The sequence below is a fragment of the Pelecanus crispus genome, chromosome 18 (genome assembly GCF_030463565.1).
Source record: "Pelecanus crispus isolate bPelCri1 chromosome 18, bPelCri1.pri, whole genome shotgun sequence".
In the NCBI taxonomy this organism is placed as follows: Eukaryota; Metazoa; Chordata; class Aves; order Pelecaniformes; family Pelecanidae; genus Pelecanus; species Pelecanus crispus.
Window position 1 is genome coordinate 6,312,802 of NC_134660.1, and position 21,020 is coordinate 6,333,821.

At 57.7% G+C, this 21,020-nt stretch overlaps 1 protein-coding gene across 1 annotated transcript; it reads right to left on the reverse strand.

The window, feature by feature from the left end:
- Nucleotides 1-1,718: 1,718 nt before the first annotated feature.
- On the reverse strand, nucleotides 1,719-19,981 carry NMT1 (N-myristoyltransferase 1). The gene is made up of 12 exons (XM_075722653.1): nucleotides 19,839-19,981; nucleotides 12,757-12,868; nucleotides 11,282-11,426; nucleotides 8,842-8,960; nucleotides 8,215-8,306; nucleotides 7,433-7,549; nucleotides 6,771-6,941; nucleotides 6,282-6,390; nucleotides 5,021-5,191; nucleotides 4,564-4,731; nucleotides 3,392-3,529; nucleotides 1,719-1,838 (listed from the first exon to the last, which is right to left on the reverse strand). Exons 1-12 carry the CDS (start codon nucleotides 19,964-19,966, stop codon nucleotides 1,818-1,820), a joined length of 1,491 nt encoding a protein of 496 aa, XP_075578768.1. The 5' UTR covers nucleotides 19,967-19,981; the 3' UTR covers nucleotides 1,719-1,817.
- Between the last annotated feature and the right edge of the window lie 1,039 nt (nucleotides 19,982-21,020).

The following is a 21,020-nucleotide window of genomic DNA, read 5'->3' on the forward strand; positions in this document are numbered from 1 at the left end:
CGTTCCCAACCCCTGCGGCAGCACCGGCGGTGGTCACAGACTCATACCCTGGTGCCAAGTCAGTCCAATAAAGGTTTTATTTTAACAGAGCCTGTCCCGGTGTCCCTGTCACCTCCCGGGGGCTGTTGGGTGGGTGGGTGGGGAGAGGCCGGGGGGGTAAGGGCTGGAGCCCCCGCCCCAAACGCAGCGCTGCCCCGGGGAGCTGCCAAGCACCCATGGGTGCTGCACCCACAGGGGCCAGGGCAGGGCTCATTGGAGCAGCCCTCCGAACTACCGCGGGGACAGGGGGAGGGTCCCGCCGGACACCCCCCAGCCGCCCCCAGCCCAGGACACCAGGGACACGGGAGGGGACGCAGAGGTACTTGCATAGGTGACACGGGACCCCGAGCAGGGGGGTGCGATAGTGCTGCCGGGGGGGACGTGACGGGCTCCTGGTCCCCCACTGAGGCCCCGCAGGTCCAGGCCGGGGTGGGCAAAGCCGCTCGGGGCATGCGGCGTGCCATGGGGCACGACGGGGGCACGACGGGGGCACGGAGGGCAGGGAGGAGTGGGAGTGCATAGTTGGGGTCTTGGCCTTGGTATGCAGCTTTGGAGACCTTTGGCTGGGAGGGCGGGAGCATCTCGGAGCTCTTCGTGGCCACGGTTCATGTCACGGCAGGAGGCGGCAGGCTGCCCGGATGCTTGTTTCCCAAGATATCTTAATGGGATAAAGGTTTTCCATGAAAGAAAACAGTTCCTTTACCTTGGAGGTTCCCATAGCACCAGATGACGAGCCTGGTGGAAGAGGCACCCGGGTGGCTGGAGAGGCTGAAGCCCCAGGGCGATGCCGATGGCGAGTCGCAGGGCAGTCACCTGCACGTGTATCCGTACTTCCACGCTTCCAGAGAAAAGCAGCCGAGCAGAGAGCCCCAAGGCGCAGCAGCGGCCACGCAGCATCCCTCCAATTCCTGCAGCATCACAGGGGGTGGTGGAGGGGAACGAGCCCCAGAAGTCCGAGCAGAGCGGGGTGTGCCGGACGAGCTCTGGAGGCAGCGAGGAGCCGAGTCCCCCCGTATCTTCGGGCGCTGCTGCTCCTCGGTTCAGTGCTTGAGCAGAGAGGGTTTGAGTCTCTGAGGCTGGGGAGAAGGGACAAGGCATCGCTCGCACAAATAGCCCTTAGAAAGAAATTTCGACGTGCTCCCGAGCCCGCGGGGAGGGATGGTGCCATCCTCCCTCTCCATGCACCTGCGGGAAGTGCCGAGTTTAACAGAGGAGGGAGCAAATGGGGAAAACAGCCGAGCAAGGGACAGAGCCAGAACACCCTCCAGGCAGGCAGGAGGGCTCGGCAGCCTGGCCACTGCATCCCGGTGCTCCACCACGCCGGCGCCGAGCCGTTCGGCGCAGCAAGCATCTACCTTGGTTGGCCCCATTGAGAAAAGTCATGGTCCAGCAACCCGGAGGTGGCCTTCAGCAGACGAATGCAACTCACGTCAGTTTGGAACAGGAAAGATTTAAAATATATATAATATATACTTTTATTATTCACCCGTTAACTCCATTATATGCCAATCATGAGCTAGTTTCAGCAGTAACATTCCCTTGATCACGTCTTTACGAGGATGCAATTAAATCAAAACAAAGGAGACCGCTGACGCCAGCGGGGGAGCGGCGGCCGGTGCTGCGGGACGCGGTCAGTGAATCCGGGTGGCGGGTGGCTGCGTGCCTGGTTCGACTCCACCTCTCCCGGTGCGGCTCCAGCTTCAGCGGGAAGGACGAGGGCAGCACTTCCGCCGGGCCCGGCTCCTCGGCGGCACCGCGCTCTCCTGGCAAGGGCTCGTTTACTGCAACACCAGTCCGACCTGGGGGAGCCAACAGAGATGGCAGGTCAAGATGCGCCCCACCGCCGGCGTGCTCTGCCCCAGACCCGGCTCCGCGCGTACACAGCTCGCAAGCCCTCGCCGTGCCGGCCGGGAGGGCTCAGCGCTGTCCGTGCAGGTTTCCCCATCGGCTTTGGGATGCTTGAGAGCAGGGAGAGCCCTGGGCCTGCAGCCGAATGGGCGCACGGACCCTGCCCAGCTCCGATCTGGGGAGGTGACCAACGTTTGGGGTGTGACAAGCCTGGGCGGTCTGCACAACAGCCTTGATTTACGAGCCAAGGTTGCTTCTAAGCTAACTAACAACGGATTTGGGAGAAGCTGCTTCCCGAGAGCCTGGTACTGGGCCAGGCCCCTCCGCAGGCAGCCGGCACTGCCAGGTGCTCTCCGGGCACTGTGTGACGGGATGTGCTGGTGCCTGGTCCCGGGCTCCGGCCCGCTGGAGCCGCAGGCAGCCCCACCGCAGGGTATGGCTGCAGAGCAGCTCCCAGCACCAGGCTCTCCAACCCACCAGCCCTCCTGGTGAGAAAAGCGATTGCTTAAACCTCCTGGCAACCTCCTGGAGCTTTTTGAAGGGCTCAGTGGCACAGCAAGGCTGGGTTAAGGCATGTGGGCTTGTACCCACAGACCTGCCTTCACATGCTCTGCGAAGGGAACCAAAGCCCCATTGCTGCCGTGACTGAGCTGTGGTGATGCAGCGTGGGCAGGCTGCAGCACTGCGCAGTCAGGCGGCTTCTGGTTCTCGGGCACCGTCCTCTCCAAGGCGGCTGCGGACCGGATGGATGCTGAACCACATCTTCAGGGTGGAGACATGGTAGCAACCAGGTGCTGCCTAAAAATGGCCCAGGGCAGGCAGACAGGGTGTCTCCAGCTGCAGCGCTTGCAGCAGCTGGGTGGGGAGCAAGCTGCTGGCCGTGGGGACAAGGTGACACTCCAGCAATCCCATGGCTCAGCCACTCCGCAGACGCCACGAGCAACCGCGCTGGCAGAGCTGCCATCATCATGGGGTCCTGCTCAACAGCAGCCCAGTGGCTCTCAAGATCATCTGTTCTCTCTGGAGGGGTTGTTGTTCGTCTCGTCCCACCACGACAGACTGACGCATGGGCTACAGGGCTGCGCGGTAACACCTGGGTCCTGTGCAGGCTCCCAGGGCACAGCAACCACCTCCCAGGTACGGACAAGTGACTGTCAACCACCGGTGTCACGTCTGGCACCCGGCAGCCTCTGCCTGTCTCCTCTCTGTACCTGGCCTCCTTCCACAGAGGGAAGAGGCTGTCCGTGCGGACATGTGTGAGGTTAAGGACTCTGAACCTGTCCAAGAGCAAAATGAGCCTGGGGAGACGAGCGGTGAGCGCTTTTCCCCAGGGACACCCTCTGCGCAGGCACAGCGCAGCCGTCGCTGCATTCACCCGTTACTGTGTGTGCTGCTGGCCTGGGAACGCCGAGGTGTGTGAGACGGCAAACTCATCTCCCTGGGGGCTGTGGGGACAAGACCCCTTCCCACGCGCTGGAGGACCCCACCACCCCAAGGCACTGACCTTCTCTGGTGCCATGCTGGGACACTTCCAATTGTACAGGTAATACTGCAGGTTCCCGTCCCCAATCCCAAACTTCAGCTTCTCCAGGAAGGTTTTGTTTTCCATGAGATCCAGTGCATTGAAGACGTCGAATCCTTTCTGCACGGGCAAGACATGAAGCTGTTAGCTCCTCCTGCTTATGTGCTGGGGAGTTCACCCCATCCGTGAGCTGCCTGCCCCCTCTCCTGCCCACTTCTGCACCCCCTGAAGAAGGGAGCGAGGCCGATGGGTGTCCTGGTTTCAGCTGGGATAGAGTTAATTTTCTTCCTGGTAGCAGGCATAGTGCTGTGTTTTGGATTTAGTAGGAGAAGAATGTTGATAACACGCTGATGTTTTTAGTTGTTGCTCAGTACTGCTTATGCTAGTCAAGGACTTTTCAGCTTCCCATGCTCTGCCAGGTACACAAGAAACTGGGAGGGGGCACAGCCAGAATAGTTGATCCAAACTGACCAAAGGGCTGTTCCATACCATACGGCGTCATGCTCAGTATATAAACTGGGGGGGGTTGGCCGGGGAGCAGCGATCCCTGCTCGGGAACTGTCCGGGTATCGGTCGTCGGGTGGTGAGTAATTGCATTGTGCATCACTTGCTTTGGATATTATTATTACTATTATTATTATATTGTTATTATTATTATTTTACTTTATTTTATTTCAATTATTAAACTGTTCTTATCTCAACGCAGGAGTGTTTCTCTCTCTTACTCCTCCGATTCTCTCCCCCATCCCATCAGGGTAGGGGGAGTGAGCGAGCGGCTGCGTGGTGCTGAGCTGCTGGCTGGGGCTAAACCATGACAATGGGGAAGAACTTGGCATCGGCATACCCACTCTCAGTTCAAACGCTACGGACATACAGCAGTACAGTTTGCTGTAAGAAACGAGTAGACAGCCTGAGGTCAGCTCAGTGCTAGCCGGAGGGTTCAGGCTACCCCTTCATCCCGCTCCTGGGTGGCAGATTCTTTAGGATTTGGGTTTGTACAGCCCTGGGTACAAGCCCTGCCCCATGGCCAGCCCTCCCCACAAACCCAAGGGCGGCCAGGCGAGCGGTGAGCTGCCCGGTGCCCGGTGAGCTGCCCGGTGCCCGGTGAGCTGCCCGGTGCACAGTGGTGCCGCCCCGGTCCCACCATCACTCACCGACTTGGCGAGTATGAGAGCATCGCTCATGAGGTCGATGAGAGGTGTCTTGGTGTGAACGTTGTAGAAAGAGTAAGCAGCTTTCAGGCTCTTGTGAGTTGGGTGGTTCATGATCGTGGAGGGCAGCGTGTAGAAGCTCAGGAAGTCTGTCACCTCCCCTGGGGCACTCTGGAAGCCAGAAGTGACACCGCAACAAGTCAGAGCCAGGATAAAGCCTGGCCGGAGCTTCAGAGGGGCTCTGCCAGTCTGAGTGATGTGTGGGCTCCGTGTGAGGAGACTTGGGGCAGCCCAGGATGGAGAAGCACCATCCTCCAGCAGCTTAAACCTCCCACCCTGGAAGAGCATCTCACTGCTCGGGGCAGCAACCTCCCCGATGGCTCTCACAGCTTGCTGCACTCTCTTCCAGTGGAGGCAGAAGCCCAGGAAAACACCCCCCATCTTGCTCTGGCTCCCTCACCTCTACCACAAAGGTGTCGATGATGTTCTCCTGAGGTAAGAACCAGTGCTCCACCTCCTCTCGGCTCATGACAGGCGTCAGGTGGAACTGCTTCAGGTACTCGGTCAAGAGCTTGTGCACTGCAGAGATATCTCTGTGCTCCATTGGCCGCAAGCCAGGAGTCTTGGGAGTCTACAGAAAGCAGGACAAATCATTTGCGTTGCTTGCGTGGTGGCTTTTATCACCCAAGGGCTCTCCAACAAGCGTCACAGAGACGCGCTCTGCTTAGATCAGCCCATTTTCAGGCCCACAACCCAGCACTCTCCCCCCAAGCCCTGCTTGCCCGGCAGAAGGATGGATGCAATTGGCCGTGACACTGATGGCAAAGACTGCAGAGAAGCACAGTGGGTTCCAAAGCCCCACGTGCCAAGTCAAGTCCCGCTGGATGTGGCCTCCTACCCACTAACGACACAAGATCTCTGCTTCCCTCCAGGTCTCTGCTCCTGCTCGCAGTGGGGACGGGCTGGGAGATGTGCCCCGGGCACCACAGGGAACCACCTGATGTTATTTCCAGTTGGGCTCAATTTCTAATCTAGGGTTGGCATCGCTCAGCAAAGCCCAGAGCAAGCAGCACAGACTGCTTCTGGGTCCGGGTTTCTGTGCAAAAATTGGTAGCTACAAACCAGCAGCTGGTGCCTTTGCTGAGGTGGGAGACAGGAGCCACGTGCTGCCCAGCACTAAAGCAGCGCTCTCCAACCGAAACGAGCAGCTCTGACCGACAGAAGGAAGCCAGCAAGGTCGGGGAAGGTGGTGGCAATTTTAATGCTTGCTTTGTCTTTTCTCCCATATCCAGCTGGGGAACTTCCCCAGCAGGACAACTGCAGTGACAGAACTGATCAGTTTGACTGAAGAATGAGGGACTAACCCAATTCAAGGTCACTCCGAGGCTGTGTTTGGACAGATGAAGGCTGTCATATCTGCGTTCTCGTTTTACCAGGAGGACAGGATATGACTCACCATGAAACAAAAGCTCACAGGGTCCTTTAGCTGCAAGAATTTGCCCTTAAAATGCAGGTACCCAGGCAAAAATAAATAAAGATTAAATAAAGCACAATGGCTTGACAGAGTCATTTACTACATGAAACAAACCCCAGTTCTCCAGGCAGAGGACTTGACCTCAGCCGAGATGTTTGTGTCTGCAGTTCCCAGCCTCACCCCTTGCTCAGCGAGGAGCAACTTGTGAGCTCTGCCTCCGCGGCTCACAGCCCCGGCTGGCACCCACCTCGGGCAACCGGTAAAGCTTCATGGTACGTTGCATAGTCATGTTCCTGCTCAGGTGGGAAAATTTGACCTCGATGAGTTTCCGAGGATTCAGGGACCGGTGCCAGTACCTGCAGAAACACACTCGCGGTGGGAGACTTGTTCTTGGGCAGCGGGATGGCTGCATGGGCACGAGGTTCTCATAGCTGCCATGAGAGGGCAAGCGAGAACATCACACCAGCTCGTGAAGAGGCCAGCAGCTCCCGCAGAGAAAAACAAGGGCGGCCTGAAGTGCCTGTGCTGCAGAAAGTCTCCTGTCTTGTGATACATGAACAGCTTAAGCAAAGCTACTGGACTTAATCCTGAAAGCACGGTGTGGGGAGAGGAAACCTGGGCTGGAATCGATCTCTCCTGTCCTGGGGAATCCCACACACGCTGCACGCCACAGAGGGGATCCCGCCAAGGGAAGGTCAGCAGACCAAAATCTCTTTGGAGAACCACAGACACTCACCTGCAAGTCCCCACAGGCTTTGGCAGCACCACTCCCGCAGTGTAAACAGCCTGAAAGATCCCCTCCAGATGAACCCGCCGCGTGATCTCGCGGATCAGAACTGGAGCCACCCGTTTCGAGCGCAACTTTTTGTGGACACACAGGAAGTTTATCTCTACCATCTTCTTCTCTCTTGGGAAAGAAACAATGCAGAGCATGAGACCCGACTGTCCTGACCTGGGAGGATCAGTCCAATGCCCTGGGCAATTTACCTCCAGCCCCTTCACAGGAAAGAGGAGTCGAAGCCTCGGGGAGGGCCAAGAGGCAAGGGATGGGTTTGGAGAACTCTCTCTTAAGCTGTTGCCCAAGGTTTTCCCAGGGAAAATGATCTCCATCCAGCTCTGGAGGATTTCTGTAAGCCAGAGCTCTAAGCTGACCTCACTCATTGAGGAAAACAGCCTTCATGGCTGCTAACTACAAGATGGCCTTGCACAGAACTTCACTGCCTACCTCAAATATCCCCCACCTTCTCCTCTAAGCAGCAAAGCACCTCCATGGCTGAACAGCACAGGTCTGGTTCAGTTGGCTGGGGAGGACAACATAGCCAGACCTCCTCAGCACTCCCAGGAAGCCCCACATGCCATCGAGGGGCAGGATGAAAAATGCAGCCGAGCAGCACTCACGTGTCATAGATGTGGATAGAGGCTGGAATCGCGCTGATAAATCCAACCAGCTTCTTGCTGGAGACAACTCTGACTCCACAGTGCCACTGGGGCAACCAGCCCGGAGGACGCAGTGCCCTGGAGAAGAGACACACCTCAGCAGTCACGTCCCATCAAAGGTCCCCAGTGTACTGCTCCTGCCTCCCCACCCTGTCCTGGGATGCCCCGTGTCCTGCTCCAGGCTGCCCAATGCAGCTGTGGGTTTGCGGGCAGGAGGATGAGGGGGTGACAGTGATGTCGGGCAGTGACGAAGGCAGGACCGCCGGGATGCAGGGCAGTTCCTGCACTCTGGGGCCAAGGCCAGTTCTCACTAGCGACACAGGAGAACACAGAATGTTCCTCGATTCATGAATGCCCTGAGGAAACAGCAGCTCCACTGCAACAGGTCTCCAAGTGTTATGGCTGGCAACATTTTTTGGCAGCCACCTTCATCCTACGGCTCCAGGGCACTGGGAAGCTCCTCAGCTACCGGGATTTTTAAACACTGGAGGGATCAAACCAAAGAGGAAAAAAATCCGGTTTTAGGCTCCCATATCTCAAAGAAGCCAGAGGCAGGCAGGGCTGGGTGAGAGACCCCTCTTGCAGGGTATCTGGGACACCACACCCATGCATGGTGACAGACGGGGAAGGGAGATTTCGGAAAGAAGTGAGACGGGACAAGCAAAGGCAGCTGCAGCGCTGTCACCGGGATCAGACTTGCCAGCATCCAACACCCTCTGCTCTGTGGTCATGGTGCCACTCACCACAGCAGGAACTCAGGAGAGTAATCGAACCGGAACATGTTGTCGTCGTCCTCCACATAGTTCTCATTCAGAAGTGTGTACAGCTCTTTCAGCTAATGCAGGAGAGACCAAGCAGATTAAGAAAGTTATTCAGCCATCAGACGCCCCAGCTGCCCTGAGATGAGACCCTGAACACTTTTTGTGTGGCCACAGTAACGGGCGCCGCATGCAGCCATGTCCCTGCTACCAGCACGTCCCCCTGCTCCGGGCTCCTGAACCGGTGCCGCTGCAGAGCAGGGTGAGCAGCAGGACACACAGATAAGTCCTGCTGCCCTCAGGTCATCTCCCAGGGAGGTGGGTCACGGCCTGGAGGGTCTTCCTAAGGGAAAACTCCTGGTGTTCTTACATCTCCATGAAGAAACCAGGCCAACCTGGCCAACATGGGATGGGTGAGAGGTAACTGCACGGTGGGGGAAGTCAGACCCATCTAACTCCAAGGAGATGGCGTGACCACTGAGCTGGAGAGTTGGTGTGGTGAAGGACATGTTCCCGTCCCCAAAACCATCTTCGGCAGTCCAAGCATGGAACTGCCAACAGCGCAAGGGAGACGCCCTCCCAACACACATGTGCCAAGCTAACTGTACTCACCACGCCTCTATCCCCAAGGTCCAGGGCATCCCAGGTGAAGTCCTGGGGCAAGGTGTATGGCTCCTTACGGATATTGTCTTTGTCCGGCTCAACGGGACCGTGGGTGTTCACCACTTCTCCTGTAAGAGAGCAGGGAGCCATGAAGATGCTTTCTACTGTTTGAGGCCAAGTCTCCACGACACCTCAATCTGGTGACCAACATGCCTCATGGCTCCCACCCCAGGTCCCCGTCGTGGGCAGCCAGGGATTGCTATTTCACCCACCCGGTTTGGGACGTGCCACACGTTCATCGTGACACAGGGGCAGAGAATCAAAACTCCTTCCAGGGCAATGGTGGAGCCCATCGGGCAGCAGAGAGGAAGTGACCAAACTGATCAGAGCACCAGGGCCACAGCTACGTCCTCCAGGTCCACACGCGATGCCTTATCCTTCCCCATACCCACAATCCCAGCCTCGGCTAGCACTTTCCCATGAGCCGCTCCATCGGATGGTGGCTCTCTCCCTGCCAGCCCTCGTCCCTGCCATTTGGCAAGCATCAGGGTTTCCTTCCCACTGTGCTTAAAGAAGAGCTGCATTGAACAAGACAACTTTTCTTGAAAAAACACTGACTCCTAAAGCCCCTGATTCAGCCAAGAGATGTCGGTTCAAGCACCGACTTTCTCGGGGATGTCAACACAGCGGCATCACTTGAGCGCTGCCAAGAGAAGCAAGCCACGCTAATTAGGAATTTCCTTAAAAAGGGACTGAAAAGGTTTCCAGGCAATGGGGAGGTGAAGAAAGCCCACAGCAAGGACTGCCCCCATCACACCCACCCAGGGCAGCTTCCAGAAATGCTCACCCCTGGCCGTCCTCTCCGTTTTGAGCAGGTGCTGAACCGCTCTGAAATCTGGCCCCAAAAATCCCGGAGCACTTTTGTTACCCGACCCTAAATAGCCTTGCGTACATAATGCTGTGTGCCAGAGAGTGCTCTTGAGCAAGGACCACGAGCGATGGCAGGACCCAGCGAGGGGCTGGCAGCCAGAGCACAGCCAGCAATTTGGTGTATGGAGGAGCGGGCTGTATTGTGCCTCTCCTTCCCCACAAGATACTTTACCCAAACAGAAATGATGTTGGCCATGCCCAGGAGCCTCTGGGAAAAAGGGCAAATGCAAGATCAGGCTTTGCTGTCTCACATAACCCCATGCCATCTCGCTATGAGTTTCCCAGCACAAAGCTGAGACCATTGCTCCCAGCAGCCAGTCTCTTGAGACCAAAGAAAGCCTCAGGCTGGTGCTGAGAACACGAAAAGGGAATCAAACATGGTGTTTGCAGCACGAGGGGTTGGACACAACCCCATGAAGGAAATTACTGAAAAGCAGCCAATTTGAAGCCATGACAAGCTTTGGGTAAATCTAGAAACTATGGGCTTGGACTCATTCTCTAGTTCTCCTGAGCTCTGCATGGATTTTGCTGAGGGATGCAGGGGCGGAGAGACGAAGTGAAGCAATCCCGGGCACCCCGGGAGCACTGCAGGTTTGCTCCAATTAGCTCAGGAACAAGCGCCTTCCAGCCACGCAGCTCTGTGTCAGCACGCCCCTCTTCCTCTCAGATCTGCTCAGCTGCCAAGCGCTCCTGCCACACTGAGAAACGCCTCGTTATCGACAGCAGATCACTTTTGACGCAGGCTGACAGCATCAAGAGCAAACTGGAGAAAGGGCTGGAGCAAGGACTAGAGCTGGGAAGCGCAGCCTGGCTGTTTGCAGGGGGACGAAGAGATAGGATTCCCCATCTTTAGATGGGCATGGCAGCTTCGGGGTGCAGACGCTCACAAGGTTTGTGCCTCCCTTCTCCTGGCTCTCCTGGCTCAGCCCCAGCGCCTGCCCGTGCCAGAGCCCAGCAAACCAACGATGTAGCAGCTCAGCACATAGACCTGCTTCCCTGCGCGGCTCCCGTCACTGGCTGGCCCCGTCTCACCCCGAGTTACCTTCCCCACCAAGGACCCCTTGCTGGGAAGCTTCAACCCCTCGGAAAGGGGAGAGCTGGTTAGCTCCAAGTCCCCTAGGACTTGGCAAGAGGAACACTGGCAACACCCCGCATGAAACTTGGGCACAGAGGGCTGCAGAACCCAATTCAAGGGCTAAAGACTGAGATTAAGGGATGCCCAAAGGCAGGAGGCATCAAATCAGATGTCTGAATCGGCTCCTCGTCCCTCTCGATGCCGCCCAGCCGCCTGCACAGCTCTCCGGCGGCAGGGCTGGCCGCTCAGTCCACGACGCTGAACGGTGGAAAAGCGTCACTGATGCCTTTGAAGCCCAGATAGGACAGCAGTGAGGGGCCATCCAGGGACTTGCTTTCTGGCCAGAGACCAGCTTCTTTGGGCTTCTTTGAGGGCTTTGTTGAGCAGCCTGGGGACCACAAGGCTTCTCCCAAGGAGCACAAAACGGCAGGGGACTGTACATACCCAGCTTGGGCACTGGCTGCGTGTCCCAGAACTGGTAGCTCCTCTTGCTGGCTTCCTCCATGGTTTTGGCAGGGCCCTGACCTACAGAGAAGAGCTCGATGGCTTTTTGAATCTCCTGGATCCTCTCAGCAGGTAAGGAGTTCACCTGAGGGCAGAAAAGGACGGTAGAAAGACAAAATGAGTAAGCTGAGCCACCAGGTCTGTATTTCAGCTCCTCATTAGGGGAACCTGGAGCTGACCCTACCAGGAAGGGGAGAGCAGGGAGAAGATTCGCTTCCCAGCCTAGATCCTCTCATAACCCTCTACAAGATGGGTGAACCCTTTTACCAGGCACCTGCCACACACCTAGCCGTGGTTTCTAGGCACTCCTGGGTCAAAGGAGATAGATGAATTACCTTAAAATGCTTTAAGCTTCAGTTAAGGAGGGCGCTGCGAGCCCCAAGAGCAAACCTCCCTGCCTCACCTTGACTAACACCCATGAAGAGACACCCTGGGTCAACCCACACCCAGCGTCTGGGCTTTCTGCGGTGGCTTTTCTCTCTCACTGCTTCATCCTCCTCCAAGCTGGATCCGTATCTGCAAACTGCAGCTTCCAAAGGAGTGCCTGGGCACCGCGGACCAGGACAAGGCAGAGAGGCTGAGTCAAGATGAAGGACGCTTTCCTCCTCCTCCCCAGGCAGACCTTGGCAGGGTGGGCAGCTCTGCACTGAATTCACAACCCCAGCTCCTCCCTGATTCCCAGTAAAGTCAGTCTTGAACACTCAAAGCCCCAATTTAATGCTCTGCATGGTCAGAAGGACAAAATAGTTGGATGGAAACTGGGCGTTGGACAGAAAACAGCCTTTGCTGATGTGCAGATCTGTGCGCGTGTCCCCTGCTACAGGACCAGAGGGGACGAGAAGGCTGGGAGGGTGCCACCCTGGCCGGGACAAACCCTGCGTGTCCCACGCTCCTTCCCCAAGCACCAGCTGCTAGTCAGGATTGGGCAAAGCCAAGAAGGGCGAGACAGACCCTGCTCTGACCCGGCTGCTGTTCTTATGTTAGTCAAGCAAAAATCAACATCAGATGTTGCCCAAGAAGTAGGAGAACACGTTTGTTGTGCTGGCTGCGGGCAGGAGAGGAAGCTGGCAGGTGGCAGCGTGGCGGTTCCCTGCCTGCGAGGAGGCAGCTGGTGTCTGGAAAGAAGAACTCAGAGGCGCCGGTCTGACCCTTTCACCGCAGCGCTGGAAGTGGCTGGGATATCCAGCCAAGGACCGCATTTACCCTGGAGTGCTCCGCAAACACCTTCTGCAGTAACGGGAATTCCCACGCATGGAGCCAGGCTGGGAAATTACTCTAAACCTGAAGTTTTTTGAGCAGCCAAGTGCCTAAAACCAGGACCGGGAGACTCCTTCCTTGCCCTAAGCTACATCGGGGGGGTTCAGGACAGGGCTGGCTGTTGTGTGGGGCCGCAACTCCGGGAAGGGGTCGGTCACCTTCACCGGCTGGTCCTGAGCCTGGTCGGGCTGATCTCCTCCTTTCTCTTTCTTCCGTTTGGGTTTCTTTTTCTTCTTTTTGGCTCCGCTGTCATTTGCTGGACTCAAGCCGCTAGGGAACAAAAGAAACATCATTGGAGCCTTGGGGTTTTCTTTTGGAGAACGTTTATAGGGTTTCTGAAACTCCCTGAAGAAAATACAAGCTCCCTGCTCGTAGTGCAAGTCTCCAGGATGGGGAATGCTTGGCGCACAGAGGGTGCAGCCCTGCGCCCTCTCCCCAGCATCCCTCCCAGCAGCGAGCTCCCAAAAGGGGACCAGCACCAACATCTCCCCCACCGCAGGTTTGCTGAGCGGCGGGGAGCGCGCCCTGCACCGCAGGTGACCGTGTCTCTGCCGTCACCTCACCCTGCTCAGCCGCACATGCCCAAATCCACGCTGTGGAGTAGCGGGGATGACCAGCTTAGGCTTTTTCCTCCTCTCTGAGCCCAAGGATGGACAGGGGAGCAGCAAATGCTGGTCCATCCCTGGGGATAAGGCACCGCAGCAGGTCCAGGCACCCTGGAGGGGCTGGTGGCCAAGGACACGGCACCAAATGTCACCCCACCTGCAGAGGTGATGATCTAGGGAGACGGGGGGCTGTTATATTGGAAAATTATATTGTTATGCTGGAGCTGGAAAATTGAGACCGAGCAGCAAATCTCTTTGGGAGAGCAGGATGGGAAGTGCCTGCGCCCAGGCATCGCTCCTCCTTCCAGGGATGCAGGGCAGCCCCGGACATCCAGGTGACGGTCACCCCAAAGCAGCTGCAGGCGTGACGCCCGCACCAGGCCTGGCCTTGCTGATGGGCAATTCCCGCAGCGACCTGATGCGAAAACACAGGAGATGCCAAAACATGCCTGTTCCCGGCACGGTGTATGTGATCTCACCCCTGCGCGAGATACCCTGACGCAGGACAGGCGACATTACTGCTGCGGAGCTGGGTCACCCCCAAGCCGGGAGCATCCCTGCCAGTGGTCCCCAAAACAAGGTTACAGCCTCCGACATGGTCACGGCTCAGGTGGAAATTCAACCCTAGAGATGGCTGGAGCAGGACCGAGCAGAGGGATGAGAGGGGAACATGGGGGGACACCGGGCCAGGGGTGCTTTGCCAGCTGCCGACACACACGAGGGGTCTTCTGCAAAGAAAGCTGAGGAGACAGCGTGCATGCCAGCAGCATCGCTCAGCTCTGTCCTGTCCCCGTCAGTGCCGCCAAGCTTGTTTTGCAGTAAAACCACAGCATCTTTCCCCTTCTGTTTTCACTGAGGATGATAACCCATGTCTGGCTCAATGGGGAGAGGCCAGAGCGAGGAAAGCCATGGAGAATCCCGGGTGGGAGCTGCTCTTTGCATCAAGCGGCACATCCACAGCACAGCCCACCACCGGCGGGCACCGTCACCCACGCCGCAGCGCGTCTGGCTGGAAACTGGTACGAGCTCTGCGGGACTGGATCCGCCCCGCCTGCCCCAGGGACCCCCCACCAGCCTGATGCTGTGGGACGTGTCCCGGCCCTCCTGTGCCTGGGGACCTCATCGTCTTCTTTCCCCAAATCTCAGCTCGGGGATCCAAGCCAGTATATTTGTTACTCTACGACACAGAGGCGTTTCCTTCCTTGCAGCCCCAAAACGATTGCTGCTTTCACAGCAGGGACAACTGCACAGCTCTGCTCTGCCCAGAGGCACACGGTGAACCGAAGGCACTGGCCAGCCTGGAAGCCCCCCCGAGTACTGCTTGCTCCCAGAGCAGCTTAATGTCTTTACCAAACACAAGATAGCAGTGAAGAGGGTGGAGCAGGGAAAAGAAAGAAGAAACACACTGGAAAATATGTTGGAGCAGCATCCAACTATTTATTTCAGCAAGGCCAGGAAAAGGAGAGAGACGGGAGGGGAATAAGGTTTAAAAAACATCCCTGGGCTGAGCAGCAAGTGAGTTTTGAAACCAGGGAAAAGGGAATAGAGAAATGTTTTTTTGAGGGATTAAGCCGGGAGGGCTGGGTGTGGAGATGCCCGCGGACGGTGAGGCTGCTGACGCTTGTGGCGCAGAAACCTGACGTGACGGGCAGCCATCGCCCCGTGGAGCAGAGACATCTGGTTTGCAGGACACGGAGCGGCTGAGCTGGGCAAGGCTTTCCTTGGGACAAAACCTGAACAGCAGCGGAGACTCTGCAGACAGCATTTACTGGGGAAAAAGATTCCCGTCTATCAGCAGAGCCCCATTGAAACACCGGGAGACAGCAAGCGTTTGCTCACCGGCACGGGGAAGAGCAGTTGCGCAGGGCGAGCTGCTCCACAAAAGGGGGCTGGATGAGAAGCCCCCGCTCTTCTCCAGAAGTGCGTAAGCGCTTGCAGCGGAGCAGAGGGAGGAGCAGCTGCGAAGCCGCAGCTCCGTGGGGATCAGCATCCCGCAGCGGTACTGAGCCGTCCCTGGGGGGACACATGGCACCTTTCCTCCCACCACGGGCAAAGGGCTGCACCTCCACCCAGGGAGACGTGAGCTCTGACATGACAGCAAAAGTAATTATGGCAAAGCGGTGCTGACACCGCTATTGATTTTGGTGACAAATGCACGATGGTGTTTTTTTTTTTTAAACTCCTTGTGGAGGAGCACGGGCAAGACCTAGCAGATCCCCAACCAGCCAGGACAGCCGCATCCAGGCCCTGGGATGAGCCAAACCATCCACCGTGGAGCTGCAATAAACACATTCCCCTGATTTCTTACCAATTTTAACACCACAAACTGACAGCGCAAGGGGGTTCTGAGAGCACGTCCGAGGGCAGGTGCTGGAAGCCGCCCCTTCCAAAGGGGATGGACGCGTTTTCCCAGGTCACCTCCACGTTGGCATGCTGCAGGTGTCAGATTTGACAAACAAAATCCTCCCAACCCCTGCGTATTCAGTCAGCGTCGCTTTGCTTCATAAATCAGAGCTGCCAACTCCCAGCTTGCCACTAATGAGTTCAGCTCAACCAATATCGCTTCACCCCAGCACCGGACTCGCAAGTAAAAGTGCTGAGAAAAATCCTCCCTGATTTACGAGCAAAGCCATCATGACCTGGAAGAAATCAGGGTGGCATAGGTGGGATGAGGGCTTGCATTCCCAGGTGCTGTGGTGTTGGGAAGGGCCCCACTCCAGCCGGGAGATGAAAATCAACCCGGCAGATGAGTCATGAGCAAAGGAAACGTAGGAAAATGCCAGAAAACCCAAAGGTCCATCTCATTACACCTAGGGAAGCAACAATTATAGGTATTTTCTATTTTAAGTCCATTTAGGAAAGCAAGTATCTTCTTCTTTACACTCCAGTGTAGCTGCAGCCCCTCGGATGGTCCCCAAATTAATGGCATCGCCCCACCAGTGCCCTGGGACAGAGCCACCATTGTCCAAAATCCCAGCTACCGCAGCTGATGCGACCCATGAAGCTGCCAGGGTTGAAGCCGGTTTCACCCCCCAGGAAGGGTTAACTGCCAGGCCAGCTCCTGCCCGACAGCCCACGGCCCTCCCAGCTGCGCTTACGGCTTTTTTGCTCCCTGCTTTTTTCCTCCTGTATCTCCCTTCCAGCCCAAGCTGCTTTGGGAGATAAAATGGGTGGAGAAGGGCACGTTGGCTGTGCTATGTGAAACATCTTCCGATTACCCACGGGATGGCAATGCTTCATTCTCTGATGAAGGAAAACACTTTTTCCCTTCTCCCGGAAAAGGCATCGCTGCCGTCACGGCCATTACCTTTCACTGCAACCCCCCTTTCCTGCTACCAGACGGCTCCTCGAGTTCGAGGGAAAGGAGCCGGTGCTAACCGGTAGAAATGCAGAAAATAATACCCATAACCTGAGCGACTTATGGAAGTACCTGAATAAACCGGATGGGTTTGTTCAAGGCGAGACCCGCTCAGACTGACTGTCCTCCACCAGCTCAGCCCCTTGGGAGGCTGGGAAACACCAGATGCCTCCAGTAACAAACTGGTGCTCAGCACCCACTTATCTATCACCTGGATCCGTGTGCACTCCCGCTGTATTCCCAGATCCAAGAGCTTTATTTTTACAAGGTGGGGGAGGAAAGTACAAGGGAGGACAACTCCGGCTGTGGCCGGCTCCCTGTGGCTCCCTCAGCCTGGTGGGAAGCTCTGGGTTGACACGGGGGGATTTCAACAGCAGGGACTGGGAGTTATTTCCTGTCACGTATGCGCTGCGGTGATCAAAAAGCACCTTTCATTCCACAAATCGAAATGCTGCGCTCGGGCTCTCAGACCGTCTCACACCTACAATAGCAAACGGTACCAAATACTGCTGGTTCTTCCCCAAAACCCAAACTGGAAATGCAGATTCAGATAAGGTCTTGTGTGGTTTGCAATTCCTCCACTGCACGGCCTTGCTTCCTAGTCTGAAAGGTGTCAGATGAGAAACAGTAGATCCCTGCTCTGTATTTAGGTGCTGGAAAATCCTTCTGCCAAACCTGGGGCTAATCGGGCATGGTACTTAGGCTGTAATCTCATTAGGGGCCAGAGCGAGGAGAGAGGCTCTGCAGATGGCCGAGCACGGGTCCCAAAGCAGAGCGTGCCATTCTTGTGCTCCATATAATACCTAAAACTAAATTCTGCCTGTTAAGAGCATGGCGGTTATCCCAGGAACATCCTCTCATGGTGTAAGTGCAGGCAGGGATTGCCAAACCAGACAGCTGCCCGCTGTCCCACCAAGAAAAGCCCCTTTGCTTTCCTCACACCCCATCCAGCAACAACCCAGTTCGGGCCGCAGGACTGTCCCTGAACTTTTACCACCCAAAACCACTTCCCCGGGTGGTTTTGCCAATAACAGATGTGTTTCACGGGGCTGGGACGCTCGAATCTTTGGTCTCACCGCTGCCACTCGCTGCCTGTGAATTGACAAATCCCACTGGGCTCACAGCAGCTCCGGGGAGCAGAGCCTGTGCCAGTGTTTCTGTCTTTCCAGCGTCTTTTATCTACAACAAGAATAAACCCTCCGCAGACAGGACAGAATCCCTCTCCACACAAAGGAAAGCATGACAAATACGAAAGTGGGATTTTTTTTTTTTTTCTTTGGGAAACCAACTCGGACGGCCGCAGTGGAGAGCAGTGCAGCCACTTCCCCATGCCGACACAGGACCGAGGTGGAGGAAACTCAATTCCTCTTTCCTGTCCTTAAAAGGAAAGGAAGTATTGCTCTCACTAAGTAATATTTTTATGTTTTAAATCTCAGAGCCAAGATCCAGTGACTCTTAACACAAACTGGGCAGAGGCAGGACTCCGAGCATTGCTCTGCAAACCCCAGTGGCTCAAAGCACTTCCCCTGCCCTGTTTCTGGGGACGGCGTTCAGCTGGGGTGACCAGAAACCCTCCCACATCCCAGCACAACGTGACGGTACAAAATCAACAGAACCGATGTGCATCAGGAAAGAAAACCACTACCTTTCCTACCGCTTGGTCTTTTCTCTCCTAGGTGGATCCCCCATTAGGTTTTTGGGAGGACAGGAGATTTGCCAGAGAGCTCCGAAGCCTCCCTGGCTTGTGTTCATTATCACTGTGCCCATCAGCCATGCTTTTAATGTTATTTCCCGAGCGATCCAAGCTCTCTAAGTATATTTGTTACAGGACATCTCCCAGGCTGCCCGGTTAGCTTGTGGCACTTCAGTGCTCGCCCCAGTCGGGGCAGGTAACTGCATTTTAACTCCTTGGGGTTGCAGAAGGTGCGATGCCTGAACTAGGAAATGAAGAGGGCTCGAGAACACACCTTTTCCTGGCAAAGGGCAGGTTGAACCGCTGGGCTGGGAAATAACGGTGACTAAGCACCGTGTCTCCTCTCTGCTTGGCTCTGCTTTCCACAAACCTAATCATGTCAGAGGGAAAGAAAAGAAAAATCTCCCCAAGCACAGCTAAACCTATTAAGCTGAGACACGGTGCCACACCCGGGAGGCAAATAAAATACAAATGGGCATCTGTGCTGTCATAAAAAACATCTCTGTGATATTTCTTGCATGACCTTTTATTCACTTCAGTTACTGGACAGGCGGGATTGCCTACGGCAAGCTGTCGATGGAGGGAGAAGAGCCCTTCAAGCCAACGGTCTCCATGCCACAGGGCTGGGAAAGCAGCTGCTGGGGCACGAGGTGAGCGGGAAGAGGAGGCTGAGTGAGGCTCAGGTGTGTGAAGCGCAAGGCGCAAAACCTTTGGCAAGGCGCGATGTGGCACGAGCCACACGGCGACGTGCCCCGCCGCACGCCAAGCCAGCAGGAACGAGGACAAAGCCTCTCCTGCAAACCACGGGCATGGCGAGGCAGCTCTGCGCCTCGTTAATTAAGGCAGTGAGTAACACAGGCACTACGTTAGGGATTTTCGATCTTTCCTAACTAGATAAGGACTTGCCTCGCCGCGCGCGCTCGCTCCCAACCTAATTGTTGCTCTTTCACCATTTCCTACCTCGGGAGGCTGCGCTCCTCCAGCCACAAGACGACGTTGGCTGAGCTTTGCAAAACCCTGGGCTGTGTTTAGGATAACGACGGGACGGGCGTACAGAAGCCCGGGCTTCTTCCCAGGTGCAGGGACGGCCACGGGAAGCCACAGGCTCCGGGGAGCGGGACAAGGCACCCAGCCGTGCCACCACCCTGGGTGCCACCTCGGTGCCAGAGATGCCGGGAGGGGGACGGGGCTTGTGCTGGACGACAGGGGAAACGTGGGGAGACACACCCTAACGCAAGGACAAGAAGAGCTGCGAATTGGGCTCATTTCTGCCAAAAAAAAAAAGGCACCCGCGGCACCTTTCTGGATGCCCGGCAGACACCGCGCCAGCCGTCCCCCATCCACGCCACGGACGGGCCCGACCCCGCTTAGCTTCAGTACACGCTCCCACAACAGGCGTGAATGGAAGCCAGCCGGCCCGCCCCCCCCCGCGAGACTGACGGGCAACTCGACCAATCGCAGCGCGGGATGCTGCCCGGCGGCCAATCAGGGCGCGCGCAGGGCGGGGCGCCGCTCACTTCCCGGCCGCTGCCTCCTCAATGGGCCCGGCCGCCGCCGCGGCGCGCGGCCCCGGCCGCCGCTCACCCCCGGTTGGAGCCGTGCTCCGCCTCGTTCTCGCAGTCGCTGCAGTGCTCGTGATCGTTCTCCTCCGCCGACGGCCGCGGAGGCCTCGCCGGTGGCCGCCTCACTGCTGTCTCACTGTCGTCCGCCATCTTGAAACGGGGCCTCGGCGCCTGCCGCACCCCCGCAACAAAGCGCGCCGCGATTGGGCGGCGGGCCGCGGGGCATGCCGGGACCGGTAGTCTGCGCGGGCATGCGGGGGCCGGGCTGCGCCGGGGCCGGGACTGCAGCTCCCGTCGGCCTTTGGGGGCGCCCCGGGGCGGGGCTCCGGGGGCGGGGGGGCTCACTCACACCGGGGCAGCCGCGCGGGGCCACCCGCCGTGGCGGAGCGCCGCGGCCCGGCCCCTCCGTCTCCCGTCCCCCTTCGAGGCCGCCGTGCCCGCGCCCCCTCCCGCTTCCTGCCCGAGGGGGCGGGCCGAGTGCAATGAGGGCGGCGCCGATTGGCTGGGAGAGGGATCCCGCTTCCCCCCAGCCAATAGGCGCGCGGGACACTGCGCCGCGCGTGAAGCCGGGCAGAGGGTGAGTGGGTGAGGGCGCCGGGAGGGGCTCGCTCGCTCGGGGCGGCCCGGCCCGATCCCCCAAGCGTGTCCCGGGCCCCGGGCGGGAGCCGCGGCCGTGCCCCGGCTCGGGTAGGCCGCGGGGGTGGCCACGGCCCGGGGCCGGGCTCGGGGCCGCCGGGGAAGCGCCGTTTTGCGGTCAGGGCCCTGTCCGGTGGGAAGTGCCTGGGCGTGGGGCTCGATTCGGGCCCAGCCGAAAGGCCCGGGGGGGGGGAAGGGCGGTTCATGGGGGCGGCGGCGGCTTTTTCTCCGCCAAGTTAATGATGTACTTTCAGATTTTTTCCTTTTAATTTCAGCCTCCTCAAGCCAAACGCCAGGTCCGTCAGCGCGCCAGGCCCCAGTCAGAGCCGAGGATGGGAGTAACAGCGGGGCCGGGTGCGGCATGGCGCTGGGGGACGCTTTGGGGCTCTGTCCTCGGCCCTGCGGCTCTGTCCTCGGCCCTGCGGCACGCCGGATGGGTGGCTCGAGGCAGGCGAACTTGCGCTGCGCTCAAAAACCGGAGGAGTCGGGACACGGGGGAAATTTGGGCACCTCAGTCTTTAATAGCCGCTTCCGCAGGGCTCTGGGTTACATCTCCCAGGGCAGCATT